At 44.3% G+C, this 22,585-nt stretch overlaps 1 protein-coding gene across 1 annotated transcript in view; it reads right to left on the reverse strand.

Moving 5' to 3' along the window:
• The window catches only part of acaa1 (acetyl-CoA acyltransferase 1), a 55,052-nt gene that overhangs the window by 22,827 nt on the left and 9,640 nt on the right, over positions 1–22,585 (reverse strand). Inside the window, exons 2-7 of the mRNA XM_041861425.2 lie at positions 19,628–19,721; positions 19,470–19,527; positions 19,304–19,383; positions 18,700–18,742; positions 18,456–18,554; positions 13,048–13,128 (exon numbers count right to left, since the gene is read on the reverse strand). Coding sequence (XP_041717359.1) covers positions 13,048–13,128; positions 18,456–18,554; positions 18,700–18,742; positions 19,304–19,383; positions 19,470–19,527; positions 19,628–19,721 — 455 coding nt within the window. The remainder of the gene's footprint in view (positions 1–13,047; positions 13,129–18,455; positions 18,555–18,699; positions 18,743–19,303; positions 19,384–19,469; positions 19,528–19,627; positions 19,722–22,585) is intronic.

Here is a 22,585-nt window from a genome sequence, read left to right on the forward strand (position 1 = left end):
GCCATTTGGGATCACTACTAACCCATATAACCCACTATAGGGCTCTGTCTAAAGGAGTGTACTATATAGGGTGCCATTTGGGATCACTACTAACCCATATAACCCACTATAGGGCTCTGTCTAAAGGAGTGTACTACTAACCCATATAACCCACTATAGGGCTCTGTCTAAAGGAGTGTACTATATAGGGTGCCATTTGGGATCACTACTAACCCATATAACCCACTATAGGGCTCTGTCTAAAGGAGTGTACTATATAGGGTGCCATTTGGGATCACTACTAACCCATATAACCCACTATAGGGCTCTGTCTAAAGGAGTGCACTATATAGGGTGCCATTTGGGATCACTACTAACCCATATAACCCACTATAGGGCTCTGTCTAAAGGAGTGTACTATATAGGGTGCCATTTGGGATCACTACTAACCCATATAACCCACTATAGGGCTCTGTCTAAAGGAGTGTACTACTAACCCATATAACCCACTATAGGGCTCTGTCTAAAGGAGTGTACTATATAGGGTGCCATTTGGGATCACTACTAACCCATATAACCCACTATAGGGCTCTGTCTAAAGGAGTGTACTACTAACCCATATAACCCACTATAGGGCTCTGTCTAAAGGAGTGCACTACTAACCCATATAACCCACTATAGGGCTCTGGTCTAAAGGAGTGCACTACTAACCCATATAACCCACTATAGGGCTCTGTCTAAAGGAGTGCACTACTAACCCATATAACCCACTATAGGGCTCTGTCTAAAGGAGTGCACTATATAGGGTGCCATTTGGGATCACTACTAACCCATATAACCCACTATAGGGCTCTGTCTAAAGGAGTGTACTACTAACCCATATAACCCACTATAGGGCTCTGTCTAAAGGAGTGTACTATATAGGGTGCCATTTGGGATCACTACTAACCCATATAACCCACTATAGGGCTCTGTCTAAAGGAGTGTACTATATAGGGTGCCATTTGGGATCACTACTAACCCATATAACCCACTATAGGGCTCTGTCTAAAGGAGTGTACTACTAACCCATATAACCCACTATAGGGCTCTGGTCTAAAGGAGTGTACTACTAACCCATATAACCCACTATAGGGCTCTGGTCTAAAGGAGTGTACTACTAACCCATATAACCCACTATAGGGCTCTGTCTAAAGGAGTGCACTACTAACCCATATAACCCACTATAGGGCTCTGTCTAAAGGAGTGTACTACTAACCCATATAACCCACTATAGGGCTCTGTCTAAAGGAGTGCACTACTAACCCATATAACCCACTATAGGGCTCTGTCTAAAGGAGTGTACTATATAGGGTGCCATTTGGGATCACTACTAACCCATATAACCCACTATAGGGCTCTGTCTAAAGGAGTGCACTACTAACCCATATAACCCACTATAGGGCTCTGTCTAAAGGAGTGTACTATATAGGGTGCCATTTGGGATCACTACTAACCCATATAACCCACTATAGGGCTCTGTCTAAAGGAGTGCACTATATAGGGTGCCATTTGGGATCACTACTAACCCATATAACCCACTATAGGGCTCTGTCTAAAGGAGTGTACTATATATGGTGCCATTTGGGATCACTACTAACCCATATAACCCACTATAGGGCTCTGTCTAAAGGAGTGTACTACTAACCCATATAACCCACTATAGGGCTCTGGTCTAAAGGAGTGTACTACTAACCCATATAACCCACTATAGGGCTCTGGTCTAAAGGAGTGTACTACTAACCCATATAACCCACTATAGGGCTCTGTCTAAAGGAGTGCACTACTAACCCATATAACCCACTATAGGGCTCTGTCTAAAGGAGTGCACTACTAACCCATATAACCCACTATAGGGCTCTGTCTAAAGGAGTGTACTATATAGGGTGCCATTTGGGATCACTACTAACCCATATAACCCACTATAGGGCTCTGTCTAAAGGAGTGCACTATATAGGGTGCCATTTGGGATCACTACTAACCCATATAACCCACTATAGGGCTCTGTCTAAAGGAGTGTACTATATAGGGTGCCATTTGGGATCACTACTAACCCATATAACCCACTATAGGGCTCTGTCTAAAGGAGTGTACTACTAACCCATATAACCCACTATAGGGCTCTGTCTAAAGGAGTGTACTACTAACCCATATAACCCACTATAGGGCTCTGGTCTAAAGGAGTGTACTACTAACCCATATAACCCACTATAGGGCTCTGGTCTAAAGGAGTGTACTACTAACCCATATAACCCACTATAGGGCTCTGTCTAAAGGAGTGCACTACTAACCCATATAACCCACTATAGGGCTCTGTCTAAAGGAGTGCACTATATAGGGTGCCATTTGGGATCACTACTAACCCATATAACCCACTATAGGGCTCTGTCTAAAGGAGTGTACTACTAACCCATATAACCCACTATAGGGCTCTGTCTAAAGGAGTGTACTATATAGGGTGCCATTTGGGATCACTACTAACCCATATAACCCACTATAGGGCTCTGTCTAAAGGAGTGTACTATATAGGGTGCCATTTGGGATCACTACTAACCTATATAACCCACTATAGGGCTCTGTCTAAAGGAGTGTACTACTAACCCATATAACCCACTATAGGGCTCTGGTCTAAAGGAGTGTACTACTAACCCATATAACCCACTATAGGGCTCTGGTCTAAAGGAGTGTACTACTAACCCATATAACCCACTATAGGGCTCTGTCTAAAGGAGTGCACTACTAACCCATATAACCCATTATAGGGCTCTGTCTAAAGGAGTGTACTATATAGGGTGCCATTTGGGATCACTACTAACCCATATAACCCACTATAGGGCTCTGGTCTAAAGGAGTGTACTACTAACCCATATAACCCACTATAGGGCTCTGTCTAAAGGAGTGCACTACTAACCCATATAACCCACTATAGGGCTCTGTCTAAAGGAGTGTACTACTAACCCATATAACCCACTATAGGGCTCTGGTCTAAAGGAGTGTACTACTAACCCATATAACCCACTATAGGGCTCTGTCTAAAGGAGTGCACTACTAACCCATATAACCCACTATAGGGCTCTGTCTAAAGGAGTGTACTATATAGGGTGCCATTTGGGATCACTACTAACCCATATAACCCACTATAGGGCTCTGTCTAAAGGAGTGCACTACTAACCCATATAACCCACTATAGGGCTCTGTCTAAAGGAGTGTACTATATAGGGTGCCATTTGGGATCACTACTAACCCATATAACCCACTATAGGGCTCTGTCTAAAGGAGTGCACTACTAACCCATATAACCCACTATAGGGCTCTGTCTAAAGGAGTGTACTATATAGGGTGCCATTTGGGATCACTACTAACCCATATAACCCACTATAGGGCTCTGTCTAAAGGAGTGTACTATATAGGGTGCCATTTGGGATCACTACTAACCCATATAACCCACTATAGGGCTCTGTCTAAAGGAGTGTACTACTAACCCATATAACCCACTATAGGGCTCTGGTCTAAAGGAGTGTACTACTAACCCATATAACCCACTATAGGGCTCTGGTCTAAAGGAGTGTACTACTAACCCATATAACCCACTATAGGGCTCTGTCTAAAGGAGTGCACTACTAACCCATATAACCCACTATAGGGCTCTGTCTAAAGGGAGTGTACTACTAACCCATATAACCCACTATAGGGCTATGTCTAAAGGAGTGCACTACTAACCCATATAACCCACTATAGGGCTCTGTCTAAAGGAGTGTACTATATAGGGTGCCATTTGGGATCACTACTAACCCATATAACCCACTATAGGGCTCTGTCTAAAGGAGTGCACTACTAACCCATATAACCCACTATAGGGCTCTGTCTAAAGGAGTGTACTATATAGGGTGCCATTTGGGATCACTACTAACCCATATAACCCACTATAGGGCTCTGTCTAAAGGAGTGCACTATATAGGGTGCCATTTGGGATCACTACTAACCCATATAACCCACTATAGGGCTCTGTCTAAAGGAGTGTACTATATAGGGTGCCATTTGGGATCACTACTAACCCATATAACCCACTATAGGGCTCTGTCTAAAGGAGTGTACTACTAACCCATATAACCCACTATAGGGCTCTGGTCTAAAGGAGTGTACTACTAACCCATATAACCCACTATAGGGCTCTGGTCTAAAGGAGTGTACTACTAACCCATATAACCCACTATAGGGCTCTGTCTAAAGGAGTGCACTACTAACCCATATAACCCACTATAGGGCTCTGTCTAAAGGAGTGCACTACTAACCCATATAACCCACTATAGGGCTCTGTCTAAAGGAGTGTACTATATAGGGTGCCATTTGGGATCACTACTAACCCATATAACCCACTATAGGGCTCTGTCTAAAGGAGTGCACTATATAGGGTGCCATTTGGGATCACTACTAACCCATATAACCCACTATAGGGCTCTGTCTAAAGGAGTGTACTATATAGGGTGCCATTTGGGATCACTACTAACCCATATAACCCACTATAGGGCTCTGTCTAAAGGAGTGTACTACTAACCCATATAACCCACTATAGGGCTCTGTCTAAAGGAGTGTACTACTAACCCATATAACCCACTATAGGGCTCTGGTCTAAAGGAGTGTACTACTAACCCATATAACCCACTATAGGGCTCTGGTCTAAAGGAGTGTACTACTAACCCATATAACCCACTATAGGGCTCTGTCTAAAGGAGTGCACTACTAACCCATATAACCCACTATAGGGCTCTGTCTAAAGGAGTGCACTATATAGGGTGCCATTTGGGATCACTACTAACCCATATAACCCACTATAGGGCTCTGTCTAAAGGAGTGTACTACTAACCCATATAACCCACTATAGGGCTCTGTCTAAAGGAGTGTACTATATAGGGTGCCATTTGGGATCACTACTAACCCATATAACCCACTATAGGGCTCTGTCTAAAGGAGTGTACTATATAGGGTGCCATTTGGGATCACTACTAACCCATATAACCCACTATAGGGCTCTGTCTAAAGGAGTGTACTACTAACCCATATAACCCACTATAGGGCTCTGGTCTAAAGGAGTGTACTACTAACCCATATAACCCACTATAGGGCTCTGGTCTAAAGGAGTGTACTACTAACCCATATAACCCACTATAGGGCTCTGTCTAAAGGAGTGCACTACTAACCCATATAACCCATTATAGGGCTCTGTCTAAAGGAGTGTACTATATAGGGTGCCATTTGGGATCACTACTAACCCATATAACCCACTATAGGGCTCTGGTCTAAAGGAGTGTACTACTAACCCATATAACCCACTATAGGGCTCTGTCTAAAGGAGTGCACTACTAACCCATATAACCCACTATAGGGCTCTGTCTAAAGGAGTGTACTACTAACCCATATAACCCACTATAGGGCTCTGGTCTAAAGGAGTGTACTACTAACCCATATAACCCACTATAGGGCTCTGTCTAAAGGGAGTGCACTACTAACCCATATAACCCACTATAGGGCTCTGTCTAAAGGAGTGTACTATATAGGGTGCCATTTGGGATCACTACTAACCCATATAACCCACTATAGGGCTCTGTCTAAAGGAGTGCACTACTAACCCATATAACCCACTATAGGGCTCTGTCTAAAGGAGTGTACTATATAGGGTGCCATTTGGGATCACTACTAACCCATATAACCCACTATAGGGCTCTGTCTAAAGGGAGTGCACTACTAACCCATATAACCCACTATAGGGCTCTGTCTAAAGGAGTGTACTATATAGGGTGCCCTTTGGGATCACTACTAACCCATATAACCCACTATAGGGCTCTGTCTAAAGGAGTGCACTATATAGGGTGCCATTTGGGATCACTACTAACCCATATAACCCACTATAGGGCTCTGTCTAAAGGAGTGTACTATATAGGGTGCCATTTGGGATCACTACTAACCCATATAACCCACTATAGGGCTCTGTCTAAAGGAGTGTACTACTAACCCATATAACCCACTATAGGGCTCTGGTCTAAAGGAGTGTACTACTAACCCATATAACCCACTATAGGGCTCTGGTCTAAAGGAGTGTACTACTAACCCATATAACCCACTATAGGGCTCTGGTCTAAAGGAGTGTACTACTAACCCATATAACCCACTATAGGGCTCTGTCTAAAGGAGTGTACTATATAGGGTGCCATTTGGGATCACTACTAACCCATATAACCCACTATAGGGCTCTGTCTAAAGGAGTGCACTACTAACCCATATAACCCACTATAGGGCTCTGTCTAAAGGAGTGTACTATATAGGGTGCCATTTGGGATCACTACTAACCCATATAACCCACTATAGGGCTCTGTCTAAAGGAGTGTACTACTAACCCATATAACCCACTATAGGGCTCTGTCTAAAGGAGTGTACTATATAGGGTGCCATTTGGGATCACTACTAACCCATATAACCCACTATAGGGCTCTGTCTAAAGGAGTGTACTATATAGGGTGCCATTTGGGATCACTACTAACCCATATAACCCACTATAGGGCTCTGTCTAAAGGAGTGTACTACTAACCCATATAACCCACTATAGGGCTCTGGTCTAAAGGAGTGCACTACTAACCCATATAACCCACTATAGGGCTCTGTCTAAAGGAGTGCACTACTAACCCATATAACCCACTATAGGGCTCTGTCTAAAGGAGTGTACTACTAACCCATATAACCCACTATAGGGCTCTGTCTAAAGGAGTGTACTACTAACCCATATAACCCACTATAGGGCTCTGTCTAAAGGAGTGTACTATATAGGGTGCCATTTGGGATCACTACTAACCCATATAACCCACTATAGGGCTCTGTCTAAAGGAGTGCACTACTAACCCATATAACCCACTATAGGGCTCTGTCTAAAGGAGTGTACTACTAACCCATATAACCCACTATAGGGCTCTGTCTAAAGGAGTGTACTACTAACCCATATAACCCACTATAGGGCTCTGTCTAAAGGAGTGTACTATATAGGGTGCCATTTGGGATCACTACTAACCCATATAACCCACTATAGGGCTCTGTCTAAAGGAGTGTACTATATAGGGTGCCATTTGGGATCACTACTAACCCATATAACCCACTATAGGGCTCTGTCTAAAGGAGTGTACTATATAGGGTGCCATTTGGGATCACTACTAACCCATATAACCCACTATAGGGCTCTGGTCTAAAGGAGTGCACTACTAACCCATATAACCCACTATAGGGCTCTGTCTAAAGGAGTGCACTACTAACCCATATAACCCACTATAGGGCTCTGGTCTAAAGGAGTGCACTACTAACCCATATAACCCACTATAGGGCTCTGTCTAAAGGAGTGTACTATATAGGGTGCCATTTGGGATCACTACTAACCCATATAACCCACTATAGGGCTCTGTCTAAAGGAGTGCACTACTAACCCATATAACCCACTATAGGGCTCTGGTCTAAAGGAGTGCACTACTAACCCATATAACCCACTATAGGGCTCTGTCTAAAGGAGTGTACTATATAGGGTGCCATTTGGGATCACTACTAACCCATATAACCCACTATAGGGCTCTGTCTAAAGGAGTGTACTATATAGGGTGCCATTTGGGATCACTACTAACCCATATAACCCACTATAGGGCTCTGTCTAAAGGAGTGTACTACTAACCCATATAACCCACTATAGGGCTCTGTCTAAAGGAGTGTACTATATAGGGTGCCATTTGGGATCACTACTAACCCATATAACCCACTATAGGGCTCTGTCTAAAGGAGTGTACTATATAGGGTGCCATTTGGGATCACTACTAACCCATATAACCCACTATAGGGCTCTGTCTAAAGGAGTGTACTACTAACCCATATAACCCACTATAGGGCTCTGTCTAAAGGAGTGTACTATATAGGGTGCCATTTGGGATCACTACTAACCCATATAACCCACTATAGGGCTCTGTCTAAAGGAGTGTACTATATAGGGTGCCATTTGGGATCACTACTAACCCATATAACCCACTATAGGGCTCTGTCTAAAGGAGTGCACTATATAGGGTGCCATTTGGGATCACTACTAACCCATATAACCCACTATAGGGCTCTGTCTAAAGGAGTGTACTATATAGGGTGCCATTTGGGATCACTACTAACCCATATAACCCACTATAGGGCTCTGTCTAAAGGAGTGTACTACTAACCCATATAACCCACTATAGGGCTCTGTCTAAAGGAGTGTACTATATAGGGTGCCATTTGGGATCACTACTAACCCATATAACCCACTATAGGGCTCTGTCTAAAGGAGTGTACTACTAACCCATATAACCCACTATAGGGCTCTGGTCTAAAGGAGTGCACTACTAACCCATATAACCCACTATAGGGCTCTGTCTAAAGGAGTGCACTACTAACCCATATAACCCACTATAGGGCTCTGTCTAAAGGAGTGTACTATATAGGGTGCCATTTGGGATCACTACTAACCCATATAACCCACTATAGGGCTCTGTCTAAAGGAGTGTACTATATAGGGTGCCATTTGGGATCACTACTAACCCATATAACCCACTATAGGGCTCTGTCTAAAGGAGTGTACTATATAGGGTGCCATTTGGGATCACTACTAACCCATATAACCCACTATAGGGCTCTGTCTAAAGGAGTGTACTACTAACCCATATAACCCACTATAGGGCTCTGTCTAAAGGAGTGTACTACTAACCCATATAACCCACTATAGGGCTCTGGTCTAAAGGAGTGCACTACTAACCCATATAACCCACTATAGGGCTCTGTCTAAAGGAGTGTACTATATAGGGTGCCATTTGGGATCACTACTAACCCATATAACCCACTATAGGGCTCTGTCTAAAGGAGTGTACTACTAACCCATATAACCCACTATAGGGCTCTGTCTAAAGGAGTGTACTATATAGGGTGCCATTTGGGATCACTACTAACCCATATAATCCACTATAGGGCTCTGTCTAAAGGAGTGTACTACTAACCCATATAACCCACTATAGGGCTCTGTCTAAAGGAGTGCACTATATAGGGTGCCATTTGGGATCACTACTAACCCATATAACCCACTATAGGGCTCTGTCTAAAGGAGTGTACTATATAGGGTGCCATTTGGGATCACTACTAACCCATATAACCCACTATAGGGCTCTGTCTAAAGGAGTGTACTATATAGGGTGCCATTTGGGATCACTACTAACCCATATAACCCACTATAGGGCTCTGTCTAAAGGAGTGTACTATATAGGGTGCCATTTGGGATCACTACTAACCCATATAACCCACTATAGGGCTCTGTCTAAAGGAGTGTACTATATAGGGTGCCATTTGGGATCACTACTAACCCATATAACCCACTATAGGGCTCTGTCTAAAGGAGTGTACTATATAGGGTGCCATTTGGGATCACAACTAACCCATATAACCCACTATAGGGCTCTGTCTAAAGGAGTGCACTACTAACCCATATAACCCACTATAGGGCTCTGTCTAAAGGAGTGTACTATATAGGGTGCCATTTGGGATCACTACTAACCCATATAACCCACTATAGGGCTCTGTCTAAAGGAGTGCACTACTAACCCATATAACCCACTATAGGGCTCTGTCTAAAGGAGTGCACTACTAACCCATATAACCCACTATAGGGCTCTGTCTAAAGGAGTGTACTATATAGGGTGCCATTTGGGATCACTACTAACCCATATAACCCACTATAGGGCTCTGTCTAAAGGAGTGTACTATATAGGGTGCCATTTGGGATCACTACTAACCCATATAACCCACTATAGGGCTCTGTCTAAAGGAGTGTACTATATAGGGTGCCATTTGGGATCACTACTAACCCATATAACCCACTATAGGGCTCTGTCTAAAGGAGTGTACTATATAGGGTGCCATTTGGGATCACTACTAACCCATATAACCCACTATAGGGCTCTGTCTAAAGGAGTGTACTACTAACCCATATAACCCACTATAGGGCTCTGTCTAAAGGAGTGTACTATATAGGGTGCCATTTGGGATCACTACTAACCCATATAACCCACTATAGGGCTCTGTCTAAAGGGTGTACTATATAGGGTGCCATTTGGGATCACTACTAACCCATATAACCCACTATAGGGCTCTGTCTAAAGGAGTGCACTATATAAGGTGCCATTTGGGATCACTACTAACCCATATAACCCACTATAGGGCTCTGTCTAAAGGAGTGTACTATATAGGGTGCCATTTGGGATCACTACTAACCCATATAACCCACTATAGGGCTCTGTCTAAAGGAGTGTACTACTAACCCATATAACCCACTATAGGGCTCTGTCTAAAGGAGTGTACTATATAGGGTGCCATTTGGGATCACTACTAACCCATATAACCCACTATAGGGCTCTGTCTAAAGGAGTGCACTACTAACCCATATAACCCACTATAGGGCTCTGTCTAAAGGAGTGTACTATATAGGGTGCCATTTGGGATCACTACTAACCCATATAACCCACTATAGGGCTCTGTCTAAAGGAGTGTACTACTAACCCATATAACCCACTATAGGGCTCTGTCTAAAGGAGTGTACTATATAGGGTGCCATTTGGGATCACTACTAACCCATATAACCCACTATAGGGCTCTGTCTAAAGGAGTGCACTACTAACCCATATAACCCACTATAGGGCTCTGGTCTAAAGGAGTGTACTACTAACCCATATAACCCACTATAGGGCTCTGGTCTAAAGGAGTGTACTACTAACCCATATAACCCACTATAGGGCTCTGTCTAAAGGAGTGTACTACTAACCCATATAACCCACTATAGGGCTCTGGTCTAAAGGAGTGTACTACTAACCCATATAACCCACTATAGGGCTCTGTCTAAAGGAGTGTACTATATAGGGTGCCATTTGGGATCACTACTAACCCATATAACCCACTATAGGGCTCTGTCTAAAGGAGTGTACTATATAGGGTGCCATTTGGGATCACTACTAACCCATATAACCCACTATAGGGCTCTGTCTAAAGGAGTGTACTATATAGGGTGCCATTTGGGATCACTACTAACCCATATAACCCACTATAGGGCTCTGGTCTAAAGGAGTGCACTACTAACCCATATAACCCACTATAGGGCTCTGGTCTAAAGGAGTGCACTACTAACCCATATAACCCACTATAGGGCTCTGTCTAAAGGAGTGTACTATATAGGGTGCCATTTGGGATCACTACTAACCCATATAACCCACTATAGGGCTCTGTCTAAAGGAGTGCACTATATAGGGTGCCATTTGGGATCACTACTAACCCATATAACCCACTATAGGGCTCTGTCTAAAGGAGTGTACTACTAACCCATATAACCCACTATAGGGCTCTGTCTAAAGGAGTGTACTATATAGGGTGCCATTTGGGATCACTACTAACCCATATAACCCACTATAGGGCTCTGTCTAAAGGAGTGTACTATATAGGGTGCCATTTGGGATCACTACTAACCCATATAACCCACTATAGGGCTCTGTCTAAAGGAGTGTACTATATAGGGTGCCATTTGGGATCACTACTAACCCATATAACCCACTATAGGGCTCTGTCTAAAGGAGTGTACTATATAGGGTGCCATTTGGGATCACTACTAACCCATATAACCCACTATAGGGCTCTGTCTAAAGGAGTGCACTACTAACCCATATAACCCACTATAGGGCTCTGGTCTAAAGGAGTGTACTACTAACCCATATAACCCACTATAGGGCTCTGTCTAAAGGAGTGCACTACTAACCCATATAACCCACTATAGGGCTCTGTCTAAAGGAGTGTACTATATAGGGTGCCATTTGGGATCACTACTAACCCATATAACCCACTATAGGGCTCTGTCTAAAGGAGTGTACTATATAGGGTGCCATTTGGGATCACTACTAACCCATATAACCCACTATAGGGCTCTGTCTAAAGGAGTGCACTACTAACCCATATAACCCACTATAGGGCTCTGTCTAAAGGAGTGCACTACTAACCCATATAACCCACTATAGGGCTCTGTCTAAAGGAGTGTACTATATAGGGTGCCATTTGGGATCACTACTAACCCATATAACCCACTATAGGGCTCTGTCTAAAGGAGTGTACTATATAGGGTGCCATTTGGGATCACTACTAACCCATATAACCCACTATAGGGCTCTGTCTAAAGGAGTGTACTATATAGGGTGCCATTTGGGACACACCATACATGTATATCCTCCCGAGTGGTGCAGTGGTCTAAGGCCCTGGTCTAAGGCAGTGGTCTAAGGCAGTGGTCTAAGGCCCTGGTCTAAGGCAGTGGTCTAAGGCAGTGGTCTAAGGCCCTGGTCTAAGGCAGTGGTCTAAGGCCCTGGTCTAAGGCAGTGGTCTAAGGCAGTGGTCTAAGGCAGTGGTCTAAGGCCCTGGTCTAAGGCAGTGGTCTAAGGCAGTGGTCTAAGGCAGTGGTCTAAGGCCCTGGTCTAAGGCAGTGGTCTAAGGCAGTGGTCTAAGGCCCTGGTCTAAGGCAGTGGTCTAAGGCAGTGGTCTAAGGCAGTGGTCTAAGGCCCTGGTCTAAGGCAGTGGTCTAAGGCAGTGGTCTAAGGCCCTGGTCTAAGGCAGTGGTCTAAGGCAGTGGTCTAAGGCCCTGGTCTAAGGCAGTGGTCTAAGGCACTGCATCGCTGTGCCACTAGAGATCCTGGTTCGAATCCAGGCTCTGTCGTAGCCGGCCGCGACCGGGAGACCCATGGGGCGGTGCACAATTGGCCCAGCGTCGTCCAGGGTATGGGGAGGGATGTAGCTCAGTTGGTAGAGCATGGCGTTTGCAACGCCAGGGTTGTGGGTTCAATTCCCACGGGGGGCCAGTGTGAAAAATAAAAAAATAATGTATGCACTCACTAACTGTAAGTCGCACTGGATAAGAGCGTCTGCTAAATGACTAAAATGTAAATGTAAATGTATGTGATAACAGCTTACTTCTGCTGAGAGCTGAAGGCAAATGCATCCTGCTTCTCTCTGGAGATACCGAACCTCTCTGCCACGTTCTCTGAGGTGATGCTGCCGCCAAAACACACAGATTATCATATGAAGGAACATTATCAACACAGACGACATCCCACCACTGCAGTCAGTCCCACACAGAGACGTATATGTGTTCCACTGTGAGACTAATCGGAGTCAGTAGAATGAATGCTGCATGGGGCCAAGGTCAGAAAAACATTATATATTCTAACTGTTGCTAATGCAATTTTTATTTGAATTTGTATTCATTATGGATCCATTAGTTCCTGCCAAGGCAGCAGCTACTCTTCCTGGGGTTTATTATGGATCCCCATTAGTTCCTGCCAAGGCAGCAGCTACTCTTCCTGGGGTTTATTATGGATCCCCATTAGTTCCTACCAAGGCAGCAGCTACTCTTCCTGGGGTTTATTATGGATCTCCATTAGTTCCTGCCAAGGCAGCAGCTACTCTTCCTGGGGTTTATTATGGATCTCCATTAGTTCCTGCCAAGGCAGCAGCTACTCTTCCTGGGGTTTATTATGGATCTCCATTAGTTCCTGCCAAGGCAGCAGCTACTCTTCCTGGGGTTTATTATGGATCCCCATTAGTTCCTGTCAAGGCAGCTGCTACTCTTCCTGGGGTTTATTATGGATCCCCATTAGTTCCTGCCAAGGCAGCAGCTACTCTTCCTGGGGTTTATTATGGATCCCCATTAGTTCCTGCCAAGGCAGCAGCTACTCTTCCTGGGGTTTATTATGGATCCCCATTAGTTCCTGCCAAGGCAGCAGCTACTCTTCCTGGGGTTTATTATGGATCTCCATTAGTTCCTGTCAAGGCAGCAGCTACTCTTCCTGGGGTTTATTATGGATCCCCATTAGTTCCTGCCAAGGCAGCAGCTACTCTTCCTGGGGTTTATTATGGATCTCCATTAGTTCCTGCCAAGGCAGCAGCTACTCTTCCTGGGGTTTATTATGGATCCCCATTAGTTCCTGTCAAGGCAGCAGCTACTCTTCCTGGGGTCCAGCAACATTAAGGCAATTTTAAGGCATTTACAAATTTCACAACACACTGTGTGCCCTCAGGCCCCTACTCCACCAATACCACATATCTACAGTACAATATCCATGTGTACGTGTGTGTATAATGCGTATGTTATCGTGTGTGTGTATGTAATGTGTTCAGAGGAACAGGAAAACATTCCACACTGAACAAAAATATAAACGCAACATGCGACAATTTAAAGGATTTTACTGAGTTACAGTTCATATAAGGAAATCAGTCAATTGAAATAAATTCATTGTGAAGAGTACACTTCTCCATCGTGCCAGTGGCCATCGAAGGTGAGCATTTGCCCACAGAAGTGGTTACAACACCGAACAGCAGTCAGGTCAAGACCAGTGGCGGCTGGTGAAAAATATTCTCGGTGGGGCTGTGCCATACTTTTTTTTTCCTGTAACCATCGCGATATATTTTAACACAAACTGCAGGACAGCAGTGCTCAGTGAAACATTCAGTAATTATTTAATGCCAATATTAAAAAGTTGAGGCATTCTTACACAAAAACATATTACACAAACCCAAGCCTTTCATTTGCATTTAAAGTGAACTTTTCACCATTGGTAGTAAACAGGCAACGCAACAGGCATGCTGTCAGAACAGAGTGGAAAGTGGACAATAACATGAAATTATTATAAAGTTTATAGGAAATCTTACACTGTATGAAAGGATGTATAATATAGAAATGGATATCAAGTGGATGAACTCAAACCTTTGACTGGAAGAATAGCATACAGTATTTTATGATCATACTAAATGTGACTAATTGTTAATGTGCTCCAGAACTGCAACAATTAATTGATACAAAACAACATATATACAGTAATATTAGCAAAGACACTATTAAGACTTTCTAGAGTACCATATATAACTGGATTTTTTATGCTAAGGTCAACTATATACAAAGAAACATGTGGCCAGAGCTGCTCTGTGTGTGTGTGTCTGTCATCTTATTTGTACAGGAATTTTGCCCGTCTGTCCTTCTGAGTGGCAAACCTCTCAATGACCCTTTGATTAAAGTCAGGAATGTCCCTGACAAGTTTCTTCTCCATGGAGAGCATGGCCAGAGCGTTCAGGCGATCCTGTGTCATGCTGTTTCTCAGGAAGGTCTTGATCCTTTTCAGTGTAGAGAAGCACCTTTCTGACTCAGCAGTTGTCATGGGTGTGGTGATGAGGATCTTGAGGAGGCTGGCAGTCTCTGTGAAAGTGCTCTGAAGGTTGTTCTCCATGAAGAACTGGTACAGGGGCACTGCACCACTACAAGCCTTGAACTCACTGTTCTCATAGATGAGGGACAGTTTGGTTTTGAGCTTGGCCTTGTTCAACATGGGGTACGCCTCCACGGTTGTTTCAAGCGCTGTATCGGGGAACTTCACACTGTGTTGTGGGAACAACTCTCCGTGCAATAGTGTTGCGCTGATGAGGTGCTGGGTGAAGGGAGAACCTCTCTTTGGCATGACTCAGGATGGTATCACATACCTGTAAAAGATACATCATCAGCTTTAATTTGCAATTAAGCTATTTTGATGCAAGTGATCCTGACTGACACATGCCTATGTCCAACTCAAGTATATGATTACCAAGGTGCTGATTGTTCAGGGTTTTGGCTACATACTACCAGGCCTGAAAAAAGTTCTAGGTGGGAAACACTGACAATTACATCACAACTTACCTCTATAGCCAACCTCTGTTGTTCTCCTGGTCCCAGCATCCTCCGTCGCTTGATGGGCTGTTGCTGCTCGTCAGATGCGCTGTCCCCACACAAAGAGGGAATTGAGGCCCTGGGTCCAAAAAATAAAGTTTAATTTGATAACTTGCAATCAGACTTCTTAACTCACTGTAATTCCCCCTCAACACACAACCAGTGACTTATATATATATATATATAGACAGACAGACAGACAGACAGACAGACAGACAGACAGACAGACAGTGTGTATATACACACAAACTATGTCTAGTAACTGCTTTTAACCTGTGATGTACATAATTAACTGATGTTATTACGTTTTAAAGCCTTTTTCTATTACATTTGTGAGAGGGATGCAACATAATTTTGTTCTGCTGTTCACTTAGCAATAAAGTTAATATTCAATAACAACTAGGCCTCTTCTAGAAATTGACCTGGTGGACACCTGAATAATTATTACAAACTGTGTAGTACTTTCCTGCATTATTATCAACGTCTGATTGTGTCTTCTCTTTCCTTTTAAAATACTAAAACAAATATAATTGTGACGGCTCTATGATAATCACTCACACAAGCACCAACTGGCAGTGGGTGGAAACGTCAGTCGTCTCGTCAGCTTGAATGGCGATAAAATCAGCACTCTTTACTTCCTCCAGGATGTAATCCTTAAGCATTGACAGCATACAGTCCAACAGCTCGTTCTGTATCGTCTTTGACGTGCCCTTAAAAACGGTAGCTGTCTTCAGGTGCTCCTCCAGCACACTGTCGAGGGAGGCAACAAAATCCACTAAGCCCCGGAAAATGCCGGGGTTGTCTGAGGAGTCAGTCTCCTCGTGCCCACGCAAGGCCAACTCAAAAAGCCCCACAGAACTTCACACAATCGATAATTTTGGATAGAATGTGCCTGTTTTTATCCACCTCCTCATTGTGTTTCTCACCGCAATCCTGTGGCCGTCATCCAGCTGCGTAGCAATGTTCACCCTTCCTAATACAGCTAGCTTTACAGAGTTGTCCATGTGTGCCCTGGTGTTCTCATGTTTCTTTACCTTCTCTGACAGGTGCTTCATATCCCTCACTCCGGTACCTGTCCATGCTGAATCTGACCCCGTCGTTTTAAAAGCAAGCACGGAAAAGCAAAATAAAGCATTAGCATCAGTGCACCCAGCTAGCCAAGCCTTCCTGGTGTACCAGCTACGGGAGAAGCCACGCATATACTGCTTCCCTTTCTCGCTAGCCTGCTGTCTGATTGAGAGGTCAGGTTGATCTGGGCCCAGCTCTTTCACCCGAACTTTCTCTGACAAAGTTCTCTCTCAAACGGATCTTGGAGGAGAGATTTCACCGAGTTAGGGTTGGGTCTTGGAGGAGTAACGTTTGCGTTCGCCATTGTTGTCTAGTAAAAATGGCGTCACTGGACCCCCGGTCCTTATTTTATCAGGGGCGAGCTTGGGGCGGTAAAATAATCGCCCTCCTTGGATTCGATTTAAGATCGCTTATTGACTACATTTTATGTCATACATTCATATCTTAAATTAGCAATTGGCTTAACTGCTACGTAGACCCGCCTCCTCGGGGCACTTTCTGTATCGCCCAGAGCTGACGAGGCGTTTGACAGGCAGAGGAAAGGTTGCGAATATGATTTTCTATCATATCTTACACATATTACTGTGTGCATTCCATATTTCAAACACACAAATATTGACATACTGATGTTTTTATTATTATTATTATTATTATTTTTTATTTTTTTATTTTTTAAAATAATTTTATTTAAGGGCGGCGCCCTAGCGCCCTCTATCGGCCAGCCGCCACTGGTCAAGACCCTGGTGAGGACGACAAGCACGCAGATGAGCTTCCCTGAGACGGTTTCTGACAGTTTGTGCAGAAATTCTTCGGTTGTGCAAACCCACAGTTTCATCACCTGTCCGGTTGGCTGGTCTCAGACGATCCCAGATGTGGAGGTCTTGGGCTGGCGTGGTTACACGTGGTCTGAGGTTGTGTGGCTGGTTGGATGTACTGCCAGATTTTCTAAAACGACGTTGGAGGCGGCTAATGGTAGAGAAATTAACATTAAATTCTCTGGCAACAGCTCTGGTGGACATTCCTTCAGTCAGCATGCCAATTGCACACTGCCTCAAAATTTGAGTGGCCTTTTATTGTCCCCAGCACAAGGTGCACCTGTGTATTGATCATGCTGTTTAATCAGCTTCTTGATATGCCACACCTGTCAGGTGGATGGATTATCTTGGCAAAGGAGAAATGCTCACTAACAGGGATGTAAACAAATTTGTGCACAAACTTTGAGAGAAATAAGCTTTTTGTGCGTTTGAAACATTTCTGGGATCTTTTATTTCAGCTCATGAAACATGGGACCAACACTTTACATGTTGCGTTTATATTTTTGTTCAGTATATATTATAACTGTTACTGTAATGTGTCCAGAGGAACAGGGGAATAACACACTGACCTAGCATTATCTGGATACGTTGTTGCAAACTAGCAATACCCAACCTACATTTCAAATTCTCTGTGAAACTTTCTAATCAGCCTTTGTCAACGACATTGCCGGTAGATTTGTAGATGCAAATCCATAATTCACTGAGTAATAAAGTCCATATAAAATGGTTATGCACAACCTTACCCCATAGGTATAACACAGTCTCTAGCCTTCTCATAGTCCATCAGTCTGGGGCTCACATCACCTGGTTCCCCAGCATCACGCAGAGACATGCTCTCCACTCTGGGGACAACACAACGTAGCTGTAGATGTTTAGGAACCGGGACTGTGTCGGCAGGTTATAGGTTCATGTTCTATACTGTATATTAATAGTGAAATATGATCCATTCTTAAGGCATACAAGGTTAAAACAGGAGACTATACTAACCCACAGGCAAGACCCATGTCATATGACCCACTCCTGATGGCTCCTGGAACATAGAGAGAACACATGTTAACAAAATCAACTCTATCATGGTTGTGTGATAGTTGATAAAGATGGAGTGCTGAGGCGTTCTTCTAGTTCCATCGGCCTACACACTAACACTGGAATGGAGTGCTGAGGCGTTCTTCTAGTTCCATAGGCCTACACACTAACACTGGAATGGAGTGCTGAGGCGTTCTTCTAGTTCCATCGGCCTACACACTAACACTGTAATGGAGTGCTGAGGAGTTCTTCTAGTTCCATAGGCCTACACACTAACACTGGAATGGAGTGCTGAGGAGTTCTTCTAGTTCCATAGGCCTACACACTAACACTGGAATGGAGTGCTGAGGAGTTCTTCTAGTTCCATAGGCCTACACACTAACACTGGAATGGAGTGCTGAGGCGTTCTTCTAGTTCCATAGGCCTACACATTAACACTGGAATGGAGTGCTGAGGCGTTCTTCTAGTTCCATAGGCCTACACATTAACACTGGAATGGAGTGCTGAGGCGTTCTTCTAGTTCCATAGGCCTACACATTAACACTGGAATCTGTGGGATTATTACCTGCGATGTTGAGCAGAGCCTGTAGTCCAGAGGAACACATCCTGTTGACGGTATAGACAGGGACAGTCTCTGGGAACCCACTGGGAAAGACATGCGTTCCTGGTTAAAACCATTCAGTGCCATTCTATATACCTGTGAGTCATATCTAACAGTACGGCAGACTCACCTGAGGAAGTGAGCCACTCTGGCCATGAGAGCACCTGCCCCAGGCTGCAGGACATTACCTGGAGGGCAGAAAACATTACAGCTAAAGTACATTACACATGAGTAACAAACCCTTATCATAGGGGTCTTCTATGGGGTAGCTAGCTACTGATTACTCACCCACACACACGTCCCCCAGTCTCTCAGGTGACAGTCCCACATCTACCAGGACCGCTGTCATCACACAACTCAACAGCTCGTCTGGAGTAGTGTCCTGACAGACAGACAGACAGACACAGACAGACAGACAGACAGACAGACAGACAGACAGACAGACAGACAGACAGGGAGACAGACAGGGAGACCACAGGGAGACGGAGAGCGACAGAACATTGAGTTATATATGGGTCAGGGAGACGGAGAGCGACAGAACATTGAGTTATATATGGGTCAGGGAGACAGAGAGCGACAGAACATTGAGTTACATATGGGTCAGGGAGACGGAGAGCGACAGAACATTGAGTTATATATGGGTCAGGGAGACAGAGAGCGACAGAACATTGAGTTACATATGGGTCAGGGAGACGGAGAGCGACAGAACATTAAGTTATATATGGGTCAGGGAGACGGAGAGCGACAGAACATTGAGTTATATATGGGTCAGTGAGACAGAGAGCGACAGAACATTGAGTTATATATGGGTCAGGGAGACGGAGAGCGACAGAACATTGAGTTACATATGGGTCAGGGAGACGGAGAGCGACAGAACATTGAGTTACATATGGGTCAGGGAGACGGAGAGCGACAGAACATTGAGTTATATATGGGTCAGGGAGACGGAGAGCGACAGAACATTGAGTTACATATGGGTCAGGGAGACGGAGAGCGACAGAACATTGAGTTATATATGGGTCATTCCACCTAACAAAGCAGAAGAAAGAGGTTTGACAGCCACCATCTCAGATTGTTTCTGTAGTTAGAAGCAGATACGATGAGCATTTCTGAAACATTATTTTCTTGAAAGATGAATTACACTTTGAGAAATTAAGCTAATTGATTGCACCCAAATTGGCCATTTCAGTTTATAGGATTCATATACAGTGAGGGAAAAAAGTATTTGATCCCCTGCTGATTTTGTACGTTTGCCCACTGACAAAGAAATGATCAGTCTATCATTTTAATGGTAGGTTTATTTGAACAGTGAGAGACAGAAAAACAACAAAATAATCCAGAAAAACGCATGTCAAAAATTTTATAAATTGATTTGCAATAAGTATTTGACCCCCTCTCAATCAGAAATATTTCTGGCTCCCAGGTGTCTTTTATACAGGTAACGAGCTGAGATTAGGAGGAAACTCTTAAAGGGAGTGCTTCTAATCTCAGCTTGTTACCTGTATAAAAGACACCTGTCCACAGAAGCAGTCAATCAATCAGATTCCAAACTCTCCACCATGGCCAAGACCAAAGAGCTCTCCAAGGATGTCAGGGACAAGATTGTAGACCTACACAAGGCTTGAATGGGCTACAAGACCATCGCCAAGCAGCTTGGTGAGAAGGTGACAACAGTTGGTGTGATTATTCGCAAATGGAAGAAACACAAAAGAACTGTCAATCTCCCTCGGCCTGGAGCTCCATGCAAGATCTCACCTCGTGGAGTTGCAATGATCATGAGAACGGTGAGGAATCAGCCCAGAACTACATGGGAAGATCTTGTCAATGATCTCAAGGCAGCTGGGACCATAGTCACCAAGAAAACAAATTGGAAACACACTACGCCGTGAAGGACTGAAATCCTGCAGTGTCCGCAAGGTCCCCCTGCTCAAGAAAGCACATATACAGGCCCGGACATCTGAATGATTCAGAGGAGAACTGGGTGAAAGTGTTGTGGTCAGATGAGACCAAAATCGAGCTCTTTGGCATCAACTCAACTCGCCGTGTTTGGAGGAGGAGGAATGCTGCCTATGACCCCAAGAACACCATCCCCACCGTCAAACATGGAGGTGGAAACATTATGCTTTGTGGGTGTTTTTCTGCTAAGGGGACAGGACAACTTCACCGCATCAAAGGGACGATGGACGGGGCCATGTACCGTCAAATCTTGGGTGAGAACCTCCTTCCCTCAGCCAGGGCATTGAAAATGGGTCGTGGATCTATATTCCAGCATGACAATGACCCAAAACACACGGCCAAGGCAACAAAGGAGTGGCTCAAGAAGAAGCACATTAAGGTCCTGGAGTGGCCTAGCCAGTCTCCAGACCTTAATCCCATAGAAAATCTGTGGAGGGAGCTGAAGGTTCGAGTTGCCAAACGTCAGCCTCGAAACCTTAATGACTTGGAGAAGATCTGCAAAGAGGAGTGGAACAAAATCCCTCCTGAGATGTGTGCAAACCTGGTGGCCAACTACAAGAAACGTTTGACCTCTGTGATTGCCAACAAGGGTTTTGCCACCAAGTACTAAGTCATGTTTTGCAGAGGGGTCAAATACTTATTTCCCTCATTAAAATGCAAATCAATTTATAACATTTCTGACATGCGTTTTTCTGGATTTTGTTGTTGTTATTCTGTCTCTCACTGTTCAAATTAACCTAGCATTAAAATGATAGACTGATCATGTCTTTGTCAGTGGGCAAACGTACAAAATCAGCAGGGGATCAAATACTTTTTTCCCTCACTGTAATATTAAATAACTATAGTACCTAAAGTCTGATTTGGACCAAACCTCTTCTTAACAATGATTAAGACATGGTCAGAAGCCCTAACCCTAACCCTGTACCTAACCCTAACCCTAACCCTGTACCTAACCCTAACCCTAACCCTAACCCTAACGACTTGGAGAAGCCCTAACCCTAACCCTAACCCTAGCCCTAACCCTAACCCCTAACCCTAACCCTAACCCTAACGACTTGGAGAAGCCCTAACCCTAACCCTAACCCCTAACCCTAACCCTAACCCTGTACCTAACCCCAACCCTAACCCTAACCCTAACGACTTGGAGAAGCCCTAACCCTAACCCTAACCCTAGCCCTAGCCCTAACCCTAGCCCTAACCCTAACCCTAACCCCTAACCCTAACGACTTGGAGAAGCCCTAACCCTAACCCTAACCCTAACGACTTGGAGAAGCCCTAACCCTAACCCTA

Source organism: Coregonus clupeaformis, chromosome 34, assembly GCF_020615455.1.
Source record: "Coregonus clupeaformis isolate EN_2021a chromosome 34, ASM2061545v1, whole genome shotgun sequence".
In the NCBI taxonomy this organism is placed as follows: domain Eukaryota; kingdom Metazoa; phylum Chordata; class Actinopteri; order Salmoniformes; family Salmonidae; genus Coregonus; species Coregonus clupeaformis.